The sequence below is a fragment of the Calypte anna genome, chromosome 5A, assembly GCF_003957555.1.
Source record: "Calypte anna isolate BGI_N300 chromosome 5A, bCalAnn1_v1.p, whole genome shotgun sequence".
In the NCBI taxonomy this organism is placed as follows: domain Eukaryota; kingdom Metazoa; phylum Chordata; class Aves; order Apodiformes; family Trochilidae; genus Calypte; species Calypte anna.
This window is the reverse complement of record NC_044251.1, coordinates 16930208-16950599: the sequence shown is the minus strand read 5'-3', so window position 1 is coordinate 16950599 and position 20392 is coordinate 16930208. Positions and strand designations below refer to the sequence as shown.

The 20392-nt window shown below is 36.9% G+C and overlaps 1 protein-coding gene across 1 annotated transcript in view; it reads right to left on the bottom strand.

Annotated features, from left to right (window-relative positions):
- AKAP6 (A-kinase anchoring protein 6) overlaps nt 1-20392 on the bottom strand; it is a 222023-nt gene that overhangs the window by 22275 nt on the left and 179356 nt on the right. The window contains exon 12 of the mRNA XM_008495899.2: nt 8399-8614. Within this exon, the coding sequence (XP_008494121.2) occupies nt 8399-8614 (216 nt within the window). The remainder of the gene's footprint in view (nt 1-8398; nt 8615-20392) is intronic.

Genomic DNA, 20392 nt, shown 5'->3' with positions numbered 1-20392 from the left:
TTTCTTACTGTGCTTACACCACCACCACCAAATTTATTTTCAGCTCTCATGTTACAAGGTTTTTTGGGTACTGTGGAGAGAACAAAGAAACTAAAAGTGTCTGTAGAATTAGCAGGGAGTCACGAAAAAGAAACACGTATCTTAGCGAAGTACATTCACTCCAGTTGAGGTGGATGATGATTGAAACCTACAACTGTTGGATTGTGATCAAAGAACCTGCAAGACATTTAGTTCCAGTGCCTGCTGGCACTGGGACAGGCTGCTTAGAGATGTTGTGGATGCCCCTTCCCTGGCAGTGTTCAAGGCCAGGTTGGACAGGGCCTTGAGTAACCTGGTCTAGTGGCAGGTATCCCATGGCAAAGGGATGATCTTTAAGGTCCCCTGAAACCCTAGTCATTCCATGATTATATGAAACGTCCTTGTAGGTTTTATGATACTGGAAACTACAAATTAATGTGTAAATGACACCACTGGTATTAGCAGGAGATGCTGTGTATCTGGAAATTTCAGTGCAGAGAAAAGTATTGAAAGAACAACAATGCTTTCCTACTCTCCAGGTGGTTCACCTTATGGAGCAGTGGAGGAGGCTTTGCAGGAAAGCCAGCTCCTAGCAATGTCTGTACTGAGACTGTGCTACATGTGAATTATTTCTATGCAGTGCTTCCCTTTCATTAACAGCTTCAGTTTTGCAAGACACTGCATCCTGCCATGATGGCTACCATCATAACTATGGCTGGTTCTCAAGAAAATGAGGAGAAATACAGAATTTCTTGCTAGAGTTTAAGGCATATAACCTATCTTCAGTTAAAGACTAAGAAAAAGTTAGACCTATGTTCACCATTCATGTAATTTTCTTTTAGATTCTACAGATAATTACTCCATGTCACAAATCAGGAGCACAATGCAGAAATCCATATACCTCAAGTTCAAGGATGGCACATCATATCACAGGCTCTATAATCAAATACCCATTCACTTAAAAATACATATTTTAGGAAGCACCAAAGGGAGCTTGCTTCAGCAATAAAATATGAGTAAACCAAGATGACTGGCAGAAACAAGCAATGCAAGCAATCAAGTTTGCACTGTCATAACATTATGAAGAGGTCCGATATCAAAGCAAAAGTTACTTGTAATAGATAATGGAAAAAAATCAATTTGTAAAGGTTCAAACCTAAGTCATTAAATAATTACTTTATGAGGGCTAGATCACATAACAGGTGTTCAGCACTTTACAAGATGTGCTGTGTTCTTGACAAACAAAGTTAATCATAACTCAGTTCTTTGCTGTATTAGGCACTCTGGATGAAGTTCTGAATTCTATGCAAGATTTCTTGCTAGATCCCACTTGAAAAGTAATGATATGATAAAATAAGAATCTTTGAGAAAACAAGTTTTGTTTAATGAGCATATCTAAGAAATAACTGAACAATGAAAAAACAATTTTTTACCCCTGAAGGCAGGTTTTCTGTCTTTTTGATTTTTTTAAGCTTGGAACAAGTGTCAGTCCATGGCCTGAAAATTATAGCACTAGTGAATTAAATACTGAGAAGTGAAGGGGAGCCACTACACCTAGCATTATTAAAATCCCTTTTTCTTTTCTAAGAGCATCACAGAAACAATGAATAGGAAAAAAAGGGCAAACATACCAGATCAAAACCAATGTAGTATTTATAAACAATTTATTTCTCAAATGTATTATAAAGACTGAAACCAAGAGGAAGATGGAAAAAAATCCTAAACAGAGCTTTAAACAAGCTTTTTGCTTTCTAAGAAACAAGCTGGTGGAAAAAAAAGACGCGTTTTTTTTTTTTTTTTTTTTTTAAGTGCACTGTCTCACCATTGCAGATTTTCCCAAGTTCTTGCAACTCTAATTAAAATGTGGTAATTGGTTATGTTACCTCAATTACCATGATGCATGGACATTGATGCAAAGCGACACCAATTGAATCCCTTGGGTGTTATACCCCAAGGCCATCCCATTTATTGTGGCCTTATTATTTTCAATTATGCGGCTGGATGTACAGCAGACTTTTAAGCCAATACAGATGGGGATTTAGACTGGACATAGAGAGGAGGGTACACATGGGATGACTCAGGAGAACAAGAGAAATAAAAATAATATGTTTTTTCATGAAGCATAGTAGTGAACTTAGTGATCAGACAAATGAATATTTCATACATTTCCAGAACAATGTGAGAACTACAGCACCTTAGCCCAAATTGCCTGAGCTCAAAATCTCCATTTTAAAAGCATGATTAATACTGTCCTTTCAATAATTAGGCCTCTCTGTTGAATAAGAGAAGAGATTGTCTGCTCCATGAAACAGATATGTTTCTCATTCAATGAATGAGCATTCTGGAGAAAAAGCAGTTTCCTCAGACACCAAAAAGGCAGGAATACTGAATTGCAACTTGAGAGGTAAAATCCATTGGAAACCACTTTTTTTTCTCTTCTTCTTGCAGTGCAACAGTTTTATATATTTGGGTATTGGGAAAAAGATACCAGAGAAGTAAATAACCATGATCACATCATTGTAGCTTTCTAAAAAGAGACATAAATGACCTGGACAGGACATCACCAGACCGAATATCCGTAGCTGCTGAAATAATCCACTGAGGGGAAGCATGTAGCTTCTACTGGGCATACTACTGGCTTAGCAAAAGATAAAAAAACAAACTGCATAAATAACTTACTAATTCCATCTTTGACTTAATGTTTTAAACCCCTGAGTATGACCATGACTGAATCTATCCTAAATCCATTTTTAACTGTTCAGTCTTTCAAGTAGACTAGACCCTCTAAAGAAAAGTGCACAGTGAGTTAAAGTTTCTCCAGCTGTTGAGCAGGAATTTCAGATGGCAATTTTGGGTTTTGTTGTCTAAAGACTGTTGCTATTGCTACTGCAATTGCCAGACAGACTCCTTTCTCTTTTAAGATAATTGCTAGCAGGGTCTTGTTAGGCACACTGTAAGGCATCTGTGTGATTCTGAAGCTAAAATTTAGGTGACATGCAATATTATATCAGCAAACCATGGAATGATAAATCCGGGGGAAAAGAATTTACCACAAAAAACAGATGGGGGAAATAAAATCCTCTTTTGCTAAAACAGATTAGGACTGCTTCCAGTAACAGACAAATGTCCCACTTTTTAAAAAAGTAATCTTTGGTTCTTTTCATTATACGAATACTTCATTCTTTATAGCCAGATTAACCTTCTGATCTAACCACATATCATCCTTCTGGAGTGATTCTTACTGATAATTTCACATTCTAGACATATCTCCTGGTTTATGAGAAGGACATCTTTTATGAGACTTTAGGTGTTTGTAGTACATGTTAATTTCTTCTTATATGTAAACTTATGGTGCCTGCTATCACAAAAGTTGAGCAAGATTTAACACTGCTGAAATCCCTAAATGAAGACAAACAGTTCAAGAGAAACCTGAAAGCCATTTGTGTTAATTCCAGCATACCTTTGTAATGCTGTAAGTGGCCCAGATAATCTAAAAAGGAGCAGAAACAGGACAAAGGAAGCTCCCAGTACAGAAATTAAAAAGATGGTAGAAGATGTAACTCTTGTACTTATATGAGGTTATATAGGCTATCTTATTTACTGTCAGCAAGTCAGATGCCTTGAATGAGTCAAATGCCATCAGGCTATAAAAACATCTCATTTGTTTTCATAAATTACAGTATTTTGTGGGCAACCACAAATAAAGACTTGTTACCAAGGGATACTGTATGTGTGCCAAGACTGGCACACCATCAAATACAGAGAGATAGGAAAGCAGAAGAAATGGTCCTGGTACCTACCCAAGAAATGACTACACAGGAACTGAGTGAAAAGGAAGGCTAGAACATGCCAAATCAAGTCAGGGAAGACAAAGAAACCTGAATACTGCAGTGGTTGGGGCATCTTTAAACGTTGAGAATACAGATAGTTTTACCACCAGGAGAAACCTGTAGATACTGACATACTTCGAAGTATCATATTTTTATCAACAAGGCTAGGATGAGAGGTTCCAGAACAAAACAGGCCACAGTGAAAATTAGATAAGCATCCTGATTGCTCTAAATGCTCTGATTGCTCCATTTCCCAGCAGAAAGAATCACAGAATCACTGAATTGCCACAGTTGGGAAAGACCTCTAAAATCATGGCATCCAACTATCAACATCCCCCTGCCCCACGGATAAAATGCATGTATCAATATCTGTATTACTCACTAGAGCATATCCTGAAGTGCCTCATCTACGTGGATTTTAAATACCTCCAGGGATGGTGATTCCACCACCTCCCTGGACAGCCCATTCCAATAATTAACTACTCTCTCAGTAAATTATTTCTTCCTTTAGATCTAGCCTAAACCTCCGCTGGTGCAACTTCAGCCATTTCCTCTAGCCCTGTTACTGTTCACTTGAGGCAAGAGACCAGAACTCACCTCCCTACAACTTCCTTTCAGGTAGTTGTAGAGAGCAGTAAGATCTCTCAGCCTCTTCTCCAAACTAAACATTCCCAATTCCCTCAGCTCTCCTCACAGTTCTTGTTCTCCAAACCCTTCACCAGCCTGGTTGTCCTCTGAACCCTCTCCAGTAAGTAGCTCAAGGTCTTTCTTGTAGTGAGGAGCTCAGAACTGAACACATCACTCAAGGCACAGTCACACCAGTGCTGAGTACAGGGGCACGGTCACCTCCCTTCTGATGGCCACACTATTCTTTACACAAGCCAGGATGCTGCTGGCCTTCTTAACCACTTGGGCATACTGCTGGCTCATATTCAGTGAGGTATCAACCAGCAACCCCAGTTTCTTTTCTGCTTGGCAGCTTTCCAGCCACTCCTCCCCAAGTCTATATTATTGCATGGGGTTGTTGTGACCAAAGTGCAGGACCTTGCACATGGCCTTGTTAAACTTCATTTTATTTACCTTGGCTGACTGGTTCTGCCTGTCCGGGTCTCTTCCTACCCTCAAGCAGATCAACACTCCCACCCAACTTGGTATTGTCTGCAAACTTACTAAGGAAGCCCTCAATCCTCTCATCTAGATCACTAATAAAGATACTGAACAGAACCAGATGTAGAACTGAGCCCTGGGGAACACCACTGGTGACTGCTCACCAGCTGGATTCAACTCCATTGACTACAACTCTCTGGGCCCTGCCATGTAGCCAGTTTCTAACCCAACAAAGAATACATGTGTCTATGCCATGAGCCACCAGCTTCTCAAGGAGAATCCTGCAGAACATGGTGTCAAAGGCTTTACTGAAGTCCAGGTAGACAACAACCACAGCCACGGAACGACAGACCCCATACCCTGTGAAAGTCAGCTCAGCCCAGCAACTCCTGACTACCTTGGGCAAAGTGGGCACAAAGCAGCATGCTTTGTGAAGTTCCAAGCATCTGGATTATCAAACAAGGTGCCTCACTCATGCCCTCAGAATGCCTTAAGCCCTGATTGATAGCAATCCCAAACAGAAACAACAAAATTTACTTCTCTCCTGCTGCAAGAGCAGCACCAAGCTGTACTTAGCTCATAGCAGTTTATTTAGAGTAACTGCAGGTACAAACAGCAAACTGCTTCCGTGCTGCAGCTGCCCTCATGCAAAAGAAGATGATATGCTTTCACTACAGTAACCTGGACCTCCATTCAGCACTCTCTAAGCTATCCCACAAATGCAATTTGTTTCTGTACCAAATTCAATGGAAGTTATACCCTTACTACAACAAAATTGTAAATTTTGTAGATTAAAAAGGCAGTTGACCATCCTTATGGCACCTTATCTTTTAGAGAAACACAGCAGAAGCACAGTCCAATCTCTCCTGGTCACTTATAGACCCAACAGATACTCAGCCTCTTAGGAACTAAAATTCAGAATTCTGAGAACTACTTTTTTTTTTTTTTTTTTGCTGTTATCCAAGAGTGCACAAAATTGGTTTTGAAGCTACAAAATTCAACTGTTTTTTCTACTGCTGGTCAGCTCATTAAATATTCTGTGTAGCACTTCCCAACAATTTACCAGTGCTAGTGATGTAATACTATACTACTATTATGACTAAAAATATTCCAAAGATGGAACAAGCAGAAATATAACTAGAATTTCTCAAGAGAATTAAAAAGCTTTACTATTATATATTCTTTCTTTGTTTATCAATCTTTTCTATTCCTCAGTCTCATATTTATCTTCTAAACCATTCACTTGCCCAGCCTATTTCACTGCTGACTTCTCTTAATTCTGTTTTCATTTCTTGCTCTCTCAGATTCATTACCATCAAAACTCTAGAATTTTGTCTCGGCCACTGTTGGGAAGATATGTGTTTTGTCTCTTCTCTCATTTAAATGTTACTGTACTGTTAAAACGTCCTACCTCCATTTTCTATTCTGGTTCATTCTGGATCCTCACTAATTCTGTTTCTTCCCATATTCCACTTGAATTTCTCTAACATATTCTCATGACCCTATTTAACCAACTTCTGTTTAATTTTTGACTCCACTTGATCATATTCTCAGAAAATTACTGCCTTGGATTTTTCTGCTCTCTAGAGTACATTTCTACCTCCTCTGTGTATTTTTGCTAACTGATCTTTCTTCATCTTCTGCTTTTCACTAGACTTGAAAAAGCCTTTTTCCTTACCTGCTTCCTTTTTTTCTTTTTAGATGATAATATACATTTAGACACCTGCAGTTCCCATTTCTGGACTGAAGGGTCAAGTAAAGCCCTTTGCAACTAACCCTGTTCTTTTGCCTTCCTTTTAAATATCTCCTTCTTAGTGCCCATTATTGTAAATGAACTATTGACAAAATGTAAAAATGTATCTCTACTAACTCTTACAATGCTTCCAAAAGTACTGGAAAATGTTATATTCCAAATAGCATTCCTCTTCAGTTGGTAATTCCCTCTCTGCACATAGGTTAATAAGGAAAGGCTGAAAAAATTTATTTTTTCTCTAGACCCTTGTAAAGTCACATGTAGCTTCATCATTTCTATATTTTATATTCATTCCAACCAGGTTAAATTTTTGAGGACTTAACTGACTCTCTTCAACATTGCCAGCTGAGTACTCCCATGCTTATAACACCAATGTTCACACCCTCTGCTTTTCAATGTCTTCCTTTAATGTTGCCTCATAGAGAGACAAGTCTATTTTGACTTGGTCTGAAAGTTTATTCAAAACCTGTTCCTTTCTCAAGTCCTATTTCTATCTCAATACCTAAGGCAAAGCAGCCAATAAATCAAACAGACAGAGGAGCACTCCTATTTTATAACATTTTATAAAGGTATATGGTTCCTCAACAGTTCACTTCTCCACTGCAGCCTCCTCACTAACTCACCATTTTTTGGCCTGTTTGCACTAACAGTATTTTCATTCAGGCACTGCTGCTGTTTCTGAACAGTATCTTGTATATCTTCATACTACACTACCATAACTGAACAAGGGAATTACAGCTGCTGTTATTTTTGTAAAGGAACTTCAACAAAAAGAAGTCAAAAGTAGTATTTCACTGTTAGTTGGACAATTGTTAGGAGACAAATGTCAAGGATTCTTCCTGTTATTTGCTTGATATAAACCTAAAAAACTATGTAAGATAAACATATATCACTTGTTCTCACATCTCATCAAGTCTCTTCAGTATATTCACTGCACAGAGTTATCATTGCTGTCAGTATAACTGTGGTATACAGACTTCAGCATTATGATAGTAGCACAAAACATGCTGAGCCAATTCATCCATTACAGTCAATGCTGTTACAGTAGGGATTATTTTGTTCCCCCTATGGTTCATTGTTTAAATGTAGATAGTGCTTTGTAATACAGTTTTATGCTGTAGAAAATCTGTCTCATTTATGCCACTTAATGGATGGTTTAAGCAGAGTGCTATTTTGCCTCTTAGGAATCCTTTTCCCGGAGATAAAAGCAAATTAATGCATTTGACTTATATTCAAATAACACAAAATTGTATATTAATCACATTCCCATGGCATTCTATGTGAAATACACATCTACTGCTGGGATGATAATTAAAACCAGTCGTACTTACACAGAAAGTACTGTTTTTGTAATATATATACAATCTGTGAAATATGTCTTTGGGCCCAGTTGGGCTAGGTACTGAGCAACTTGGCAACAGAAGATTGTTTTCATTACTTGGCAGGATCAAATGTGAGATTAAAGATCCAGCAAACAGAACAAGAATATTGTGAGCTCATCTTATTAATGGGTTTTGTCCATGAAACACCATGATTTGTGAAAAGCTAAAGCTTAACTTGTTGGCATTAAAGACTAGGAACAGTGTCTTCAGTCAGAACGAAACACTCTGAGATGAATGTTTGTGTCTTACCCTAAAAAAGTGTTTTTCATGAAACCACATGAGATCTTTTTAAAGCAAGCATCACTCACCGAGTCTTTTTCCATTCTCTTCTGTAGCCTTGTTTGCCACTGGACAGCTTGCATGACAATGGCTTCCCACCTCCTCTCAAGGTTTACGATAATCAGCTGCATGGACTGGTGATCTGCATTGAGGTTGCAGGTCTCGTGGTCATCCAGTAGGTGCTGGCATAAGCGCAGCACAGAGGCCACCCCACGACGTCTCTGTTTGATCTCACAGCTTAGAGACTGCAGAACAGGCAAACAACAGATGTCAGTATGCAGTACTTTGCAAATTAAGGCATTAACTATTATCTGATATTTAATGGTGCCCATTTTCTGTCTTAAAATAGTTTTTCTAACTTTTCCATAAACTTCCATACTTAGTGTCAAAGCTTAGTGGTTTATTTTCTAATAAACACGGTCTTAATCTTAATAGCAAAGAAGGAGTAAAGCTACTTTCAGTCTTCAAACAAATGCCATACATAGCTAACTGTCTCAATCATCCTGAAACTTTCATGGTGTAGACGGGTTTATTCTTACTTTTTTTTTTAAATTCAACTGGGACACATCTGAAATGAGTTACCCTGACAGAAATCAGGTTCAGAAATTCCTCAGGAAAAAACAGGGGAAAAAAAATAGTATTCATGCAATGAGACTATATATATTTTTAGAAAAGAACAATAGAAATTATATGTCATATGGACCCTGTCAGAGGAGAAACCTTAAGGAAGGAGAAAATTTGGTATAAATTTCTTTACAGATGTTTTCTGTTATCATAAAATATTTCAAGGGTAGTTCCATATTCAAGTAACTGTAGGAATTGTATCCTTCTTCAAGATGCGTTATTCATTGCATTTATTTCATCATGCTGATTCCAGTGCTACAAAAAACACTGTCTGATGAGAACTGCATGATGGGAGACAATTGTTAAGCCTTAATATTGCTGAATATTGATGGGAGCCAGGCTATGTTGGTTCTGTGCCAGAAAACTCAATAACTACACTGAGAATCTCATTGAACAGCAACAGAAATAATGAAACCTACACACCAAAACCTGAAGAGACATCTACCACCCGGAAGCAGTTGATGGCATGGGATGCTTTTGAGCATGATTGTATCCACAATGACACTCTACAGTCATTCAACATCAAGTCAGGTTTATATTATCTCATAGTGGGTTTTAACAACATCTATGAAGCTGGGGTACAGAAGGCATGAGTTATTTTTAAGTATGACTGCTTCAGTCCAGCTTCTAAGGCCCTACACCCATAGAGCATTGCATGTGTCAAGTATTCAGCTGTTATCATAGGCCTGGGCTACTCCTGAATTTAACAGAACTGTGCTCCACACATGGGAGCTTTCCAGATAATTTGAATTGTAACTTGCCAACATCTGTTTCCCTCTGTGGGATGCCACAGATGAAAGTGCATGACCCCATGAGAAATTCTGAACTATCATCTTTTTTGAAGACAGGGTATTTGCCTTTAAGCTTCCAGTTAATCATAATAAGCAAACAAAACAAAAAAAAGCCACCGAATCTTTCAAAGCTGCTCACAAGCTGATAAAAAAACAGGACCTGCCATCCTGAATTTTATTAGCAAAACAATAACATTCTATAAGAAGAAAATTCAAGTTCCATATTTTCATATAATATTTTTGTTTAAAAATTGGAATTTATACATAGGAAATGTTTTACCTCAGAGGAGCATTTTGCTGCTTGGAAGTATGTGATTGATCAATAATACTAAGCTGACAGTCTGAAGCAAAACCTTGGTATACACATCTAAATATAGATATCTTTCCTTTGCCTATGGATAGTGTGCAAATGACTCTTTTTTACTCAAAGCCTTCAAGAGAAATTATGGTTAAACCCACAAACAGCTGAATTACTAATCTTCTTTCACTGGCACAATTGGGCTGTTCTAACAGTTAACAGATTGCTTATTAATCAACAAGGGTAAACAAGACAATGCAATCTCATTTAAAGTGGAAGTTTTAATGCCTAAAAGTATTTGTGTTCAAAATGTTAATCCCGATATGGCTTCATTAGGAGACGTCTGAAAATGATTAAGTACATTTCATTGTAAAGTACACTGAATAGTATATCAGCAGGTGGACATTTCATACAGATGTTCCACTTATTGATATAATGCATTCTATGGCTATTTAAATTACCCTAACTCTATAATAGCTAGAATTCTATTACATCTATAATGAGAGAACCCTGTACCTTTAATATTTCTGAATTTTAAATAAGGTGAATGACAAATTCCCAATCCACTATTTATGGCAAAATATGACCAGGAATTTTATTATTCAATTTATACCAGAGCTGCGTTTTTACTTACATTTCCTGCACTTGCCCTTATTTATTTTCCTAGTGTTCATTACTAGCTTCCTACATAGTTCTTGATTCAACCACCATGTCTGGCACATTTCTTTTCTGATGCTGTTCATTAACCTAACATCACATCAGAAAAAAAAACAAACCAAGCAAAAAAATTCTACCTAGAGATAAAGAAAGGGTTCTTGTTTTACGTTTTATATCAGCTAAACAATTCAGTTTTATGTAAGTACCAGTGACTTACACTGTGAGGGTAATCAAATCTATGTAGATCTGCATTCACTTTGTGGAAGTCAATACTGCTCAGAATCTGGCCTCAAAACATTAACTTAACTTGATCTATCTCATTATGCCATTCCCCATAAGTACTGTTCTTTTTGGATACAATATCATATAATACAATATGATGACGTAAGGAGTATTTAATTCATAAGCCATTATATAGGAGTTTAAGTGAGGCCTTTACATTGTGTTATCTGAAAGCAGTTACAACATCCAAGTACTTTCTAATTTATATCAATTTTACACCAGCATAACAGTAACTTTACTGGAGCTGTTTCTGATTTACAAGTCTGTGACAGTACAATTAGGCCTATGGCACTTTTGTTTCAATTTTATTACATGATATTCTGGTTAATATTATTAAACATGAGGAGAAGGAGCTGATTGTATCTAACAGTCTGTTGAAAGACTTGGCTATAGCAACAATACTTTAAAAGCCAGAGAACTTAATCATGTAAAGACATCTCTAAACCCTACATAATAGCACTTACAATAAGCAGCACAGGGTCTGTTATACAGTGTCCTAAAGGGACACAATAATTGCCTGTGTCCTATCACACGACATCTCACAGTTCTGTATATCCATCCATGTTCTGGTATTGTCACAGTATTGCATATCCATCCATATTCTGCTATTGCTAAAATAGCATGCTTGTATAAAAACCTGTCAGTGTGGCAACAGTATATGCATAATATGCTTCTAGAGCCACAGTTAATTCAATTATTTGCAGGGTACATTGTGAATTAGCAGCTATAATTAATGATTAATAAAAAAACCCGATAAGTCATGATTAATAAAAAAAAAGAAAGATGATGAGTATCTCTACTGAGACTTGGGCCTGGTGGTCTCCAGCTGCTACAATAAGCTACTGGCTACTTGAGAGCTCAGAAAATCAGAAAATGAGCTACCAGTAGACTGAGGAGCATCACTTTGGCTTGCTCCTGCTTGTACAAGTATTGACATAGAGACCAGACACTTTTGATTTTGATTCCTCAAACTATCATGAGCAGTGGTAACTGTCAATACAACCCAAAACTTTTCAAATGTGGGAGTAGCACATTTACTTAAACATTTGCAGTGAGACATATGAATGCATTTGAATTTTTTGCTGCAGGCTACGAGTATACACTAGCTGCAGCTGCTGTGCATGGATTTGACTTTGTGCCTGAGTCCTTTGCTTCACAACAGGTACCCTGATAACACCGAGGTGTTACTCATGATAATGTTAATATGAGACATGTTTTCCCATAGTAAGGAATTCCGTCTGGGCCATTAGAATCTTGGAAGTTTTTCCTTCCCTCTGCCTATTCTTGTTTTCAGTGCTTTGAAGTTATCACCTGCATAGCTAAAAAGGGCTAGCTGAAACTATTTTCACAGCTTGTTAATACCATGCCTTAAATCATCTGGAAAAGCCCCCGCTGAGTCAAATGACATCAAACATACTTTCCAAGCCATGGGCTAATGGCACTATCCATGGGGATTGAAGTAGCCACAATCTGAACAAAAGCTGCTCTTCAGAGCTGCATGACTCCTAGGTGAAGGGCATATGACCAGAAACACATGTGCAGTTTTATGCAGTTCTAGAGAGTGTGGGAGGCATAGAAAGGTGGGAAGTTATGGAATATTAGGGCCCCTCGAGCACCAATCCCCCTCCAACCCTCAGCCTTCCTGCGGTCCATCCATGCTTGTGATGTGCTGCACCACCTGCTCTGCACAACTAGGTATGTGGGTGGGAAGTCAGCTTTCTCACACAACTCACCAGATGAGTTGGCCACTGAAGAAAGATTATATCAAGGCTCTTGAACAAGTCTTTAATATTAATCAGTTAGAAATACTAAGGTTCTCAGTGAATCCAGTGGGACTTCTTGTGCTTAAAAATAGTTTAAAAATCAGTTTAAGGTTAGTTTAGCTCACTTAAATCTACATAATCCACACATAATCACCACATAAAATGTTGAGAAATTATTTCTGTAGCATCATTCATTACATATTGTTTGGGGAATTAATTTTTATATTACCTGAAGTTCTTTCAACCATTTCCATCTTTATTGCCTTCATTCTACAATTAGGAATAGTAAAGGTGGATGAAGAGGTGCCCAGAACTTTGAAAATATTTAGATGACAAAGGTTAACTTACTGAGATGGATTTTCTTTGTGCTTTCAGGTTCAGAAGAAATGCCAAGCTATACTGAAACAAATGCTAACTCTAGGCTTATGTTGGATTGCTGGTCATGGGCAATACTGGATGTTTTTAGGAAAAGGGAAGAAGCTCCACTGCACATAAATCTGGAATGGCCAGATCCATGAGGAAGTTTCTGTCTAACTTTGGGCTGTTAGAGGCTTACACTTTCTCCTTGTCACAGGATGTGGGTATGGGAGGCAGGGAATGGTACTCTTCCTATTGCATGGGTTGCCTGATGGAAGACAAAATGAAAATGGCACATTTGTTGTTTAGTACAACAGCCATAAGCAGAATTAAGGAAAAAACTGAAAATGAAAGCTACCGTTCCAAGAACCACAATCAAACTTCAACTCTTAAAAATGTCTGATTTTTGGCTTGTGCAGAGCTTCAGTTTTCGAAAGTGCTAATGTAAAACTTTTAAGTATCATGGCTAACAGCACTACTACATCAATAAGGGAAAACTAGGAAGCAATATGCTTGCAAATGTTGGGTGAAATATATTTTTCAGTGTTCTGTGAAATAGCAATGCCTGTTGAAACTTCTCTTGTCAGGGTGATGTATCTTGACTTCCTTTCTGATAGGACACATAGTGAAAATAAGAATTTCTGTTTCTCAGTAAAAAAGAAAATGAGTAATTCCTCAAAATATTAGTAAGAAAGTGACTCCTCAAAATAAAAATGCTAAATTACAAAGATAGCAATGAATGATGACTTGTCATCTTTTAAAAAAATACTGTCAAATCTGTGTGCTTTTGCTGATTTCAAGGTTAAAAGAAAATGTCACTTAATATAGGAACTCAGTTGCATACTGTGGGACTTAATCTATACTGAAGCTAAATATTCTATAAGTATGCACTGAAGTGCAAAAAACAGCAATTGAAAAATGACATGATTAAATGGCACAACATGCAATCATTTGCTCTCAATTATATCAATGTATCTTCTTCATTTCAGGGAGTCAGGCAGAAATATTGTTTTTTAAATGCCTCTATTAAATTGGGCACCAATAATAAAATAGATGAGAGTCCTAATAAGCTCATTTACGTAACATACATCACACACTACAAAACTATTCTCTCCAAACGGGTTTGTTCATATATTTGTCTTCTGGTTGTCACCATCCTTGGCTATATTAAAAGATTTTAAAGGCACAAGGCTTCCAGACCATTCAGTGAAAAACCTTTGTACTTAACCCTTGAGAGATTCTTAATACTAATTATGGAAAAAGTATTGATATAATATCTTTGCTGTCACATTTTATTATGATGACAGTCACAACAGAATCTGGGGCTGACATTTTAGAAATATTGTCTAATTGCAACTCAGAAATACAGAATGACAGCTTAAAGTAGAATGTGACTTCTTTCAAAGCAGAACTGGTTCTCTCTATTTAAAAGCCCTACTTTTAATAGCATTACAACCACTACATTGCTACGTTGCTCATATCTCTTTGTTACTTGCTGCTTAGTGTTAGCATATCTCTCTTCCAAGACTGAACACAGTTGACTATACTCCTTGTGAACTGTGCCTGTTTCTATATATATTAAAATGGCAGTGAACGAACAGGAAAAAATACTTCCTTTTTTTTTCCAATGGGTTTAAAATCAACATAAAAGCTTATGTCCTACATATAATGAGGAGCTTAATAGAGTTAGGGTAAGTATTCATTCTTTCACTAGCATTAAAAAAAAGTAAATGACAATTTGTGTTTATTTGCAACCAATAATGCAAATAAATTTACTAGTTAGGTAAATGTAGTGATTTTAAAGAAATACTTATTTTAAAATAGCATTATAAATATACTCGTGCTCCTATTTTCTCCCTGAAATACAATATATGGACTAAAACCGGTAACAAGTCAGAATAGATGCTTCTGAAGTCTCTCCATAAAAAACTGCTATTGTATCGATTCAACATTCTTTAATTTCTTTGTTCTATTCCTTATGCCTGCATGAGTACTTCAAAATATTTGCTTGTAAGAATATAGTTCAGTGGTCTGATGTTTAGCTCATATTCCCATGTAACTAGTAATATGTAATATACTTCTCTTCATAAATTAAAAACACTATTAAAATTCCAAACATATAAAACAATATGAAGATTAAGTTACTATAAAATAAACTATAATAGCTTACAGATTGCTTGTATCATTACTGAAGTGATGGTATCTATTACAGTGTCTCCCTGGAATAAAGAACGCACTTTTGACAATATTCTGTTAAAAAAATGCCCATTGTTGTTAAGATGCTCCTGTCTTAGCTCTAAACTAGTGTGAAATTACAGGAAGGTAACTTTTAAAAATAAACTAAAACCAGTGCTGGATGTAAATTAATCTTCCCTACTGAAATACAGTATAGCTTTTCCAAGTGTTATTTTTCTTGTGTTAAATACAGGGCATTAATTAGATTTATTTTCACTCTGAAATATTTTAGATAAATTTACTAAACACTGCAAAGTTGGGGTTAACTTGATTCCAGGGAATAAGCCAAGTCATTTAGACAGAGGAGCCAGATGTGATGGCAGGAGAATCCATTTTCCTAGTCTGGCAGTGTTTGTCTCCATAAATGCCTTCAGTTCATGCCCTCTGTTCATTCAATTCAATTCAAGAAGTTTTCCTTGGAAGTCATGTAGAACATCTTTAAAAAAAACTGAGGTTTCTCAATGTACATCACACTTTAGAGGCCAAGAAACTCCCTCCAGCTGCCAAAAAACTGTTGGGTATCAGGATTTCAGCCATCAGAGCTATATAAGATGTTTTAAAGGAATAACTTCCTTGCATGGATATACATCAATAGTTATAAACATCAATAGTTATAAACTTCAGGCTGAGGTCCAGGTATTACTTACTCCTATTTTTAATTTAGTTCCTCCACTGATGGTGGACACACATTTTTGCTGTCCCTGTGCAATGGGTCTGGCATATTCTGAAATGGAGTAAGAATTTACCCTATCTTGAATTACAGAAAAAAAAAACCAACCTGCAGTGCATAGGTATTACCCTTTTATGGAAAAGCAGAGAACATAAAATAAATTAGACTAATCTTTTGTAGACTTTAGGACCATCAGGGTGATAGAAAGGAGAAAATAAACATATCTAATGAGTAAGGAAAAATATATTATTTGGCTTTTTTCTTGTGTTAGTGAAGCAAGTTTAGTCTGGATGCAGAAATGCACAGCTTGAGCTGCTCCAGGGTAAACAGAGGAAAATATATTACAGTGCTGTCATGTGTATCTCTATATGCACAAGGACAACAAACATGTTTTTCTAGAAATGGTGTTTCTAGAAATCTTATTTCAAAAAAGTGACAAATCCTCAGAATGGATGGACTAAAGCATAAAAACATTCTCCTCATAATTTTGCTATGTCTTATTCATTAATAGACACACTGACACACATTTTTTTTTAGTTTTCAGCTCAAAACAAACCTGAAAGTCCCTGTCAAGGGAAGTCACTTGCAGCAGAATGAACCAGGCAGGCCTGTGAGGAGGTAAGTTCACTCATATCTGAAGGAGGCCAGCCTGCCTCAGTACATTGCATCAGTAAGTTTAGGAAAGTGTTTGCATATGTTACATTTTAAATTAACATTAACTTGCCTCTTGTACAGGTTAAGGACACGTGACTTTGATCCACACAGTTTTAGCCCCAGGGCTGTGAGAAAGCTAGAATTAGAGGTGAGGACAGAAGCAGATGATGTAGTCAAGATCAACAGCGAACAGAGGTCAAACAGCTAAGTGTAGTCAAAAGCCAAAAGCCTGATGAGGTTACGTTGTGTATGACAATCTTAGAGGCTCAGCATTACTCACATTATTGTACCTTCAACTGCCATCCTTCTATTGCCTGGACAGCAAGACTGGGGGAAGAAGACTGGATAGGACTAAAGCAACAGGGAACAAATTGGTCTTTTTTCCCTCAAGTTTAGGCTAGAGAAAACGAGGTTCCTCTTACTGTACCCAAGACAGGAAAATAAGTATCACTGTGATAAAGAGAAAGGTAGTGCACCACAAATGACATGGCATAATCAACTGCTGGAGAAATGAACAGAAAATCCTACAGATTAAAGGTCAGGCCTTTAGATTTTATCCTGAGATGAGGAAATGCAGCACTTTCCTAACACGAGTAAGTGAATCATCCTGCAAAGGACAGGAATCCACATATATCTTTTTTTTTTTAATTGACTTTATGCATCAAGCATAATCTTATCCACTGTGCTGTTTCTAGAAATATGTTCCCAGTCTGCAAATCCCATTCCTGACTGACATCTCATAATTGTGATACATAATATACCTGATAAGCCTTGCATCAACACTTCAGAATGTATACTGAAGGACTATTTTTTCACACTCATATTCTTACTTATACTGAATTACACTTCACTCTGTAAATAATTCTACTAATACCAATCTATACTCTCTTATATTTCCAGCACACACTGTACTTGTTTTTCTATATGTTATCACTTACAAAGGAAATAAAGCTCAAAGCCTAACCTAAGTAGCAACCCTTTCTGTAGATAAGCACAACTCAGTTTTGGCTCATTTTTAAGAGAAAGATTTCTTCCTAGTTTTCATCATCTTTTGTTTCCTTCTCATTTTCTTTTTCCTTGTTGATTGAAACAGAAAAGATTCTGATTTTACAGTAATTAGATTTTCAAGGCAATAGCAGGACAACAAGCAGTCATATTTTCAAGGAGTCATTTGGGTGGGTCAAAAGAAGAAAATCAATTATATCTTTAATGATAATGAGAATAATAACTAATGAAACTGAGAACTGTACAAAAGTGGGTGATAGCTCTTTCTTTAACCTGAAAAATGTGCATGCAGGAAAGACCAGAAAGAGGCCCAAGGATCCTATAAATACATGTGTGCAGCAAAACATTTGATCTGTAATCCTGATTTTGACCGTAGAGCATACATAGTCCTCAAAAGAAGCACAGTCAGCTATTTTCACCTCTATACATCTTATTCTTTAAGAAGCCATAACTGAGAGGGCAAATATAGCCCAAAGTCTGCAGATGTCATTCATGTGAAAGTTTTGGGAAAGGAACTATAAGCCATTTGTCACTAAAAAACTGCAAGTTTTACTTTGTAATGGCCAGACTGGGACAGGCTTCTCTGTAAGACAGGGTGTCTTCTGTGTTAGTCAGCCTGAGTCAGACCTCAAATCTTAGAAATATACTTATGACATGCAAATTAAATGTAGACAATCCCAGTACAGTAAGAAAGACAAGGATAAGAGCCTCATTGCCCCTTTCTCACCAGCTCCAGTTAACAAGAAGACACTGGTTAAAAAAAAGCATTTTATTGCACATTCAGGAGAGCTGAGAGAGAAATTTGGGCTCAGCTTTTCTGGAAAAGAAATAAGCCAGTAGTTAGTGTGGGAGAACCTCACAGATATTAGCACTAAATCTTTCTGAGCTGGGATTGTAGTTGCCACTACATCTTCAAGTCCCTCAAGTCTTAAAAGACATTCTTGATGATTCCTTGAGTGGTTTTCATCTCAGGTAATGAAGAACTTGATTCCTGAGCTTCATTTTGAAGCAGGTATTCTGAGGTACAGTACATCTTCTCCATAGCCAGATGTCTAAAACAGGACAGATTAATTGCATCCCAAAAGTCCTTTTTTTCTCCCCAATTACTCAGACACGATATCTGTACTGTAGGTATCTAAAGCTAGTCTGTGTTAACATACCTTCACCATACAGCTGCCTGTCTGCAAGGTATACCAGAAATAAGGGGACTACATGAAAAAAAAAGGGTTGAATGAAGCAAAATATGAATCAGTAGCCTAAAAATAGCCACCAGGCTGTTCTCTTCTCCACCAAAGGATTCCATGTTCTGCTGAACTGAGGGTTCTCTCCTGTTACTACAGAAACCTCTACCCTACAACCCAACAATAGTCTGCAAGTCCATTGCCCCTGCTGCATTAGAGCTGCATGCAGCTCCTTTACAATACCCCCGTGGCACCCTGCAGTGTGTCAGATGGAACCAACCCTGGCAAAATGATTATAGACAACTTGATAGTGCTTATCATAATTTTGAGATTTTGATGAATTAGAACTAACAATATAGAAAAAACTTATAGAATTCACTATTCAACCTTCACAGTCCTAATGGGATGAAAAGGACCATCTCAGATGGGCTATTTAGTCCTAAATGTGATCTGTAAACTGTATTAGTGTTGGCTTAAACAGGGACAGCTTATTGAAGCACAAGCTGAACTTTCTTTCAGTAAGCATAATATATATTGAATGAAAATTTGAGATACATTGAGTATATTAAGTATTTGAGTATTGTGCGTGTGTATAAATGTATATAGTACTGAGCACTGATATTTGAGTTTAGTAAAATCTAACCAATGTACTGTATTGGGGCCAAGATCCCACATTTTTGGCAAAAAAATATCCAGAGCTGCTTTTTACTACAAAGAAGTAGCTTCTCATTCAAATGGTTTACAGAAGTGCTACTTTTGGTATGGTGGGTCATATAAATTCAGTTTGAGTTTGCTTCAAACCGTAATAGGTGGCATTAGGTTACATTTGACTTGGAATTCTACCTGTTTTTCATAAGATTTAATACCATATGATTTCCTGGTTGTTAACAGTTATTCCAAACAAAATTTCCATAAGCATAAGATTTAGGGCTCTGAAGTCACACTCTTTTTCAGAAATTTATTAGAATTATTATAACTTTTTTTTTTTTTTTTTTTTTAACATCATCTTAGAGGTACAAAAAGGATTAAATCCTGCTTTGCTTCTTTTGGACTTTTTATTGGAAATTTTTGCATAGTTTTGTTACATGTACATTGAATTTCTCTAATACTTGGATTGCAGTTCTGCCAGAAGCATCGCTCCAAAATTGTAAAGGATCCAAAATGTAGTAGCAAAAGGGATTCCTGGCACCTGTAGGAACAGTCAGCACTTTTCTCCAATCTCTGAGTCTCCAAATGTTTACTCAAAGTTAAATACATTTGTTTGATTTCAGTTTAGCCATAATCTTATATACTCCCAGATGCCCTTGTGTTTTGTTTGATAGAATCGTGCCTAACTGAATTGCTTCTGGATGTGCAGTGCTGACATGCAAAATTTTCAGTTAAAATGAAAAGCATCATAAGAAGTGTCAATTAACGGATTAATTAGTGATTATCAATGTAACATGTATTGTTTAATCAGAAAGTCTGGTTGCTTTAGGCACTGGAGAAATAAGAGATGGTGCCAAG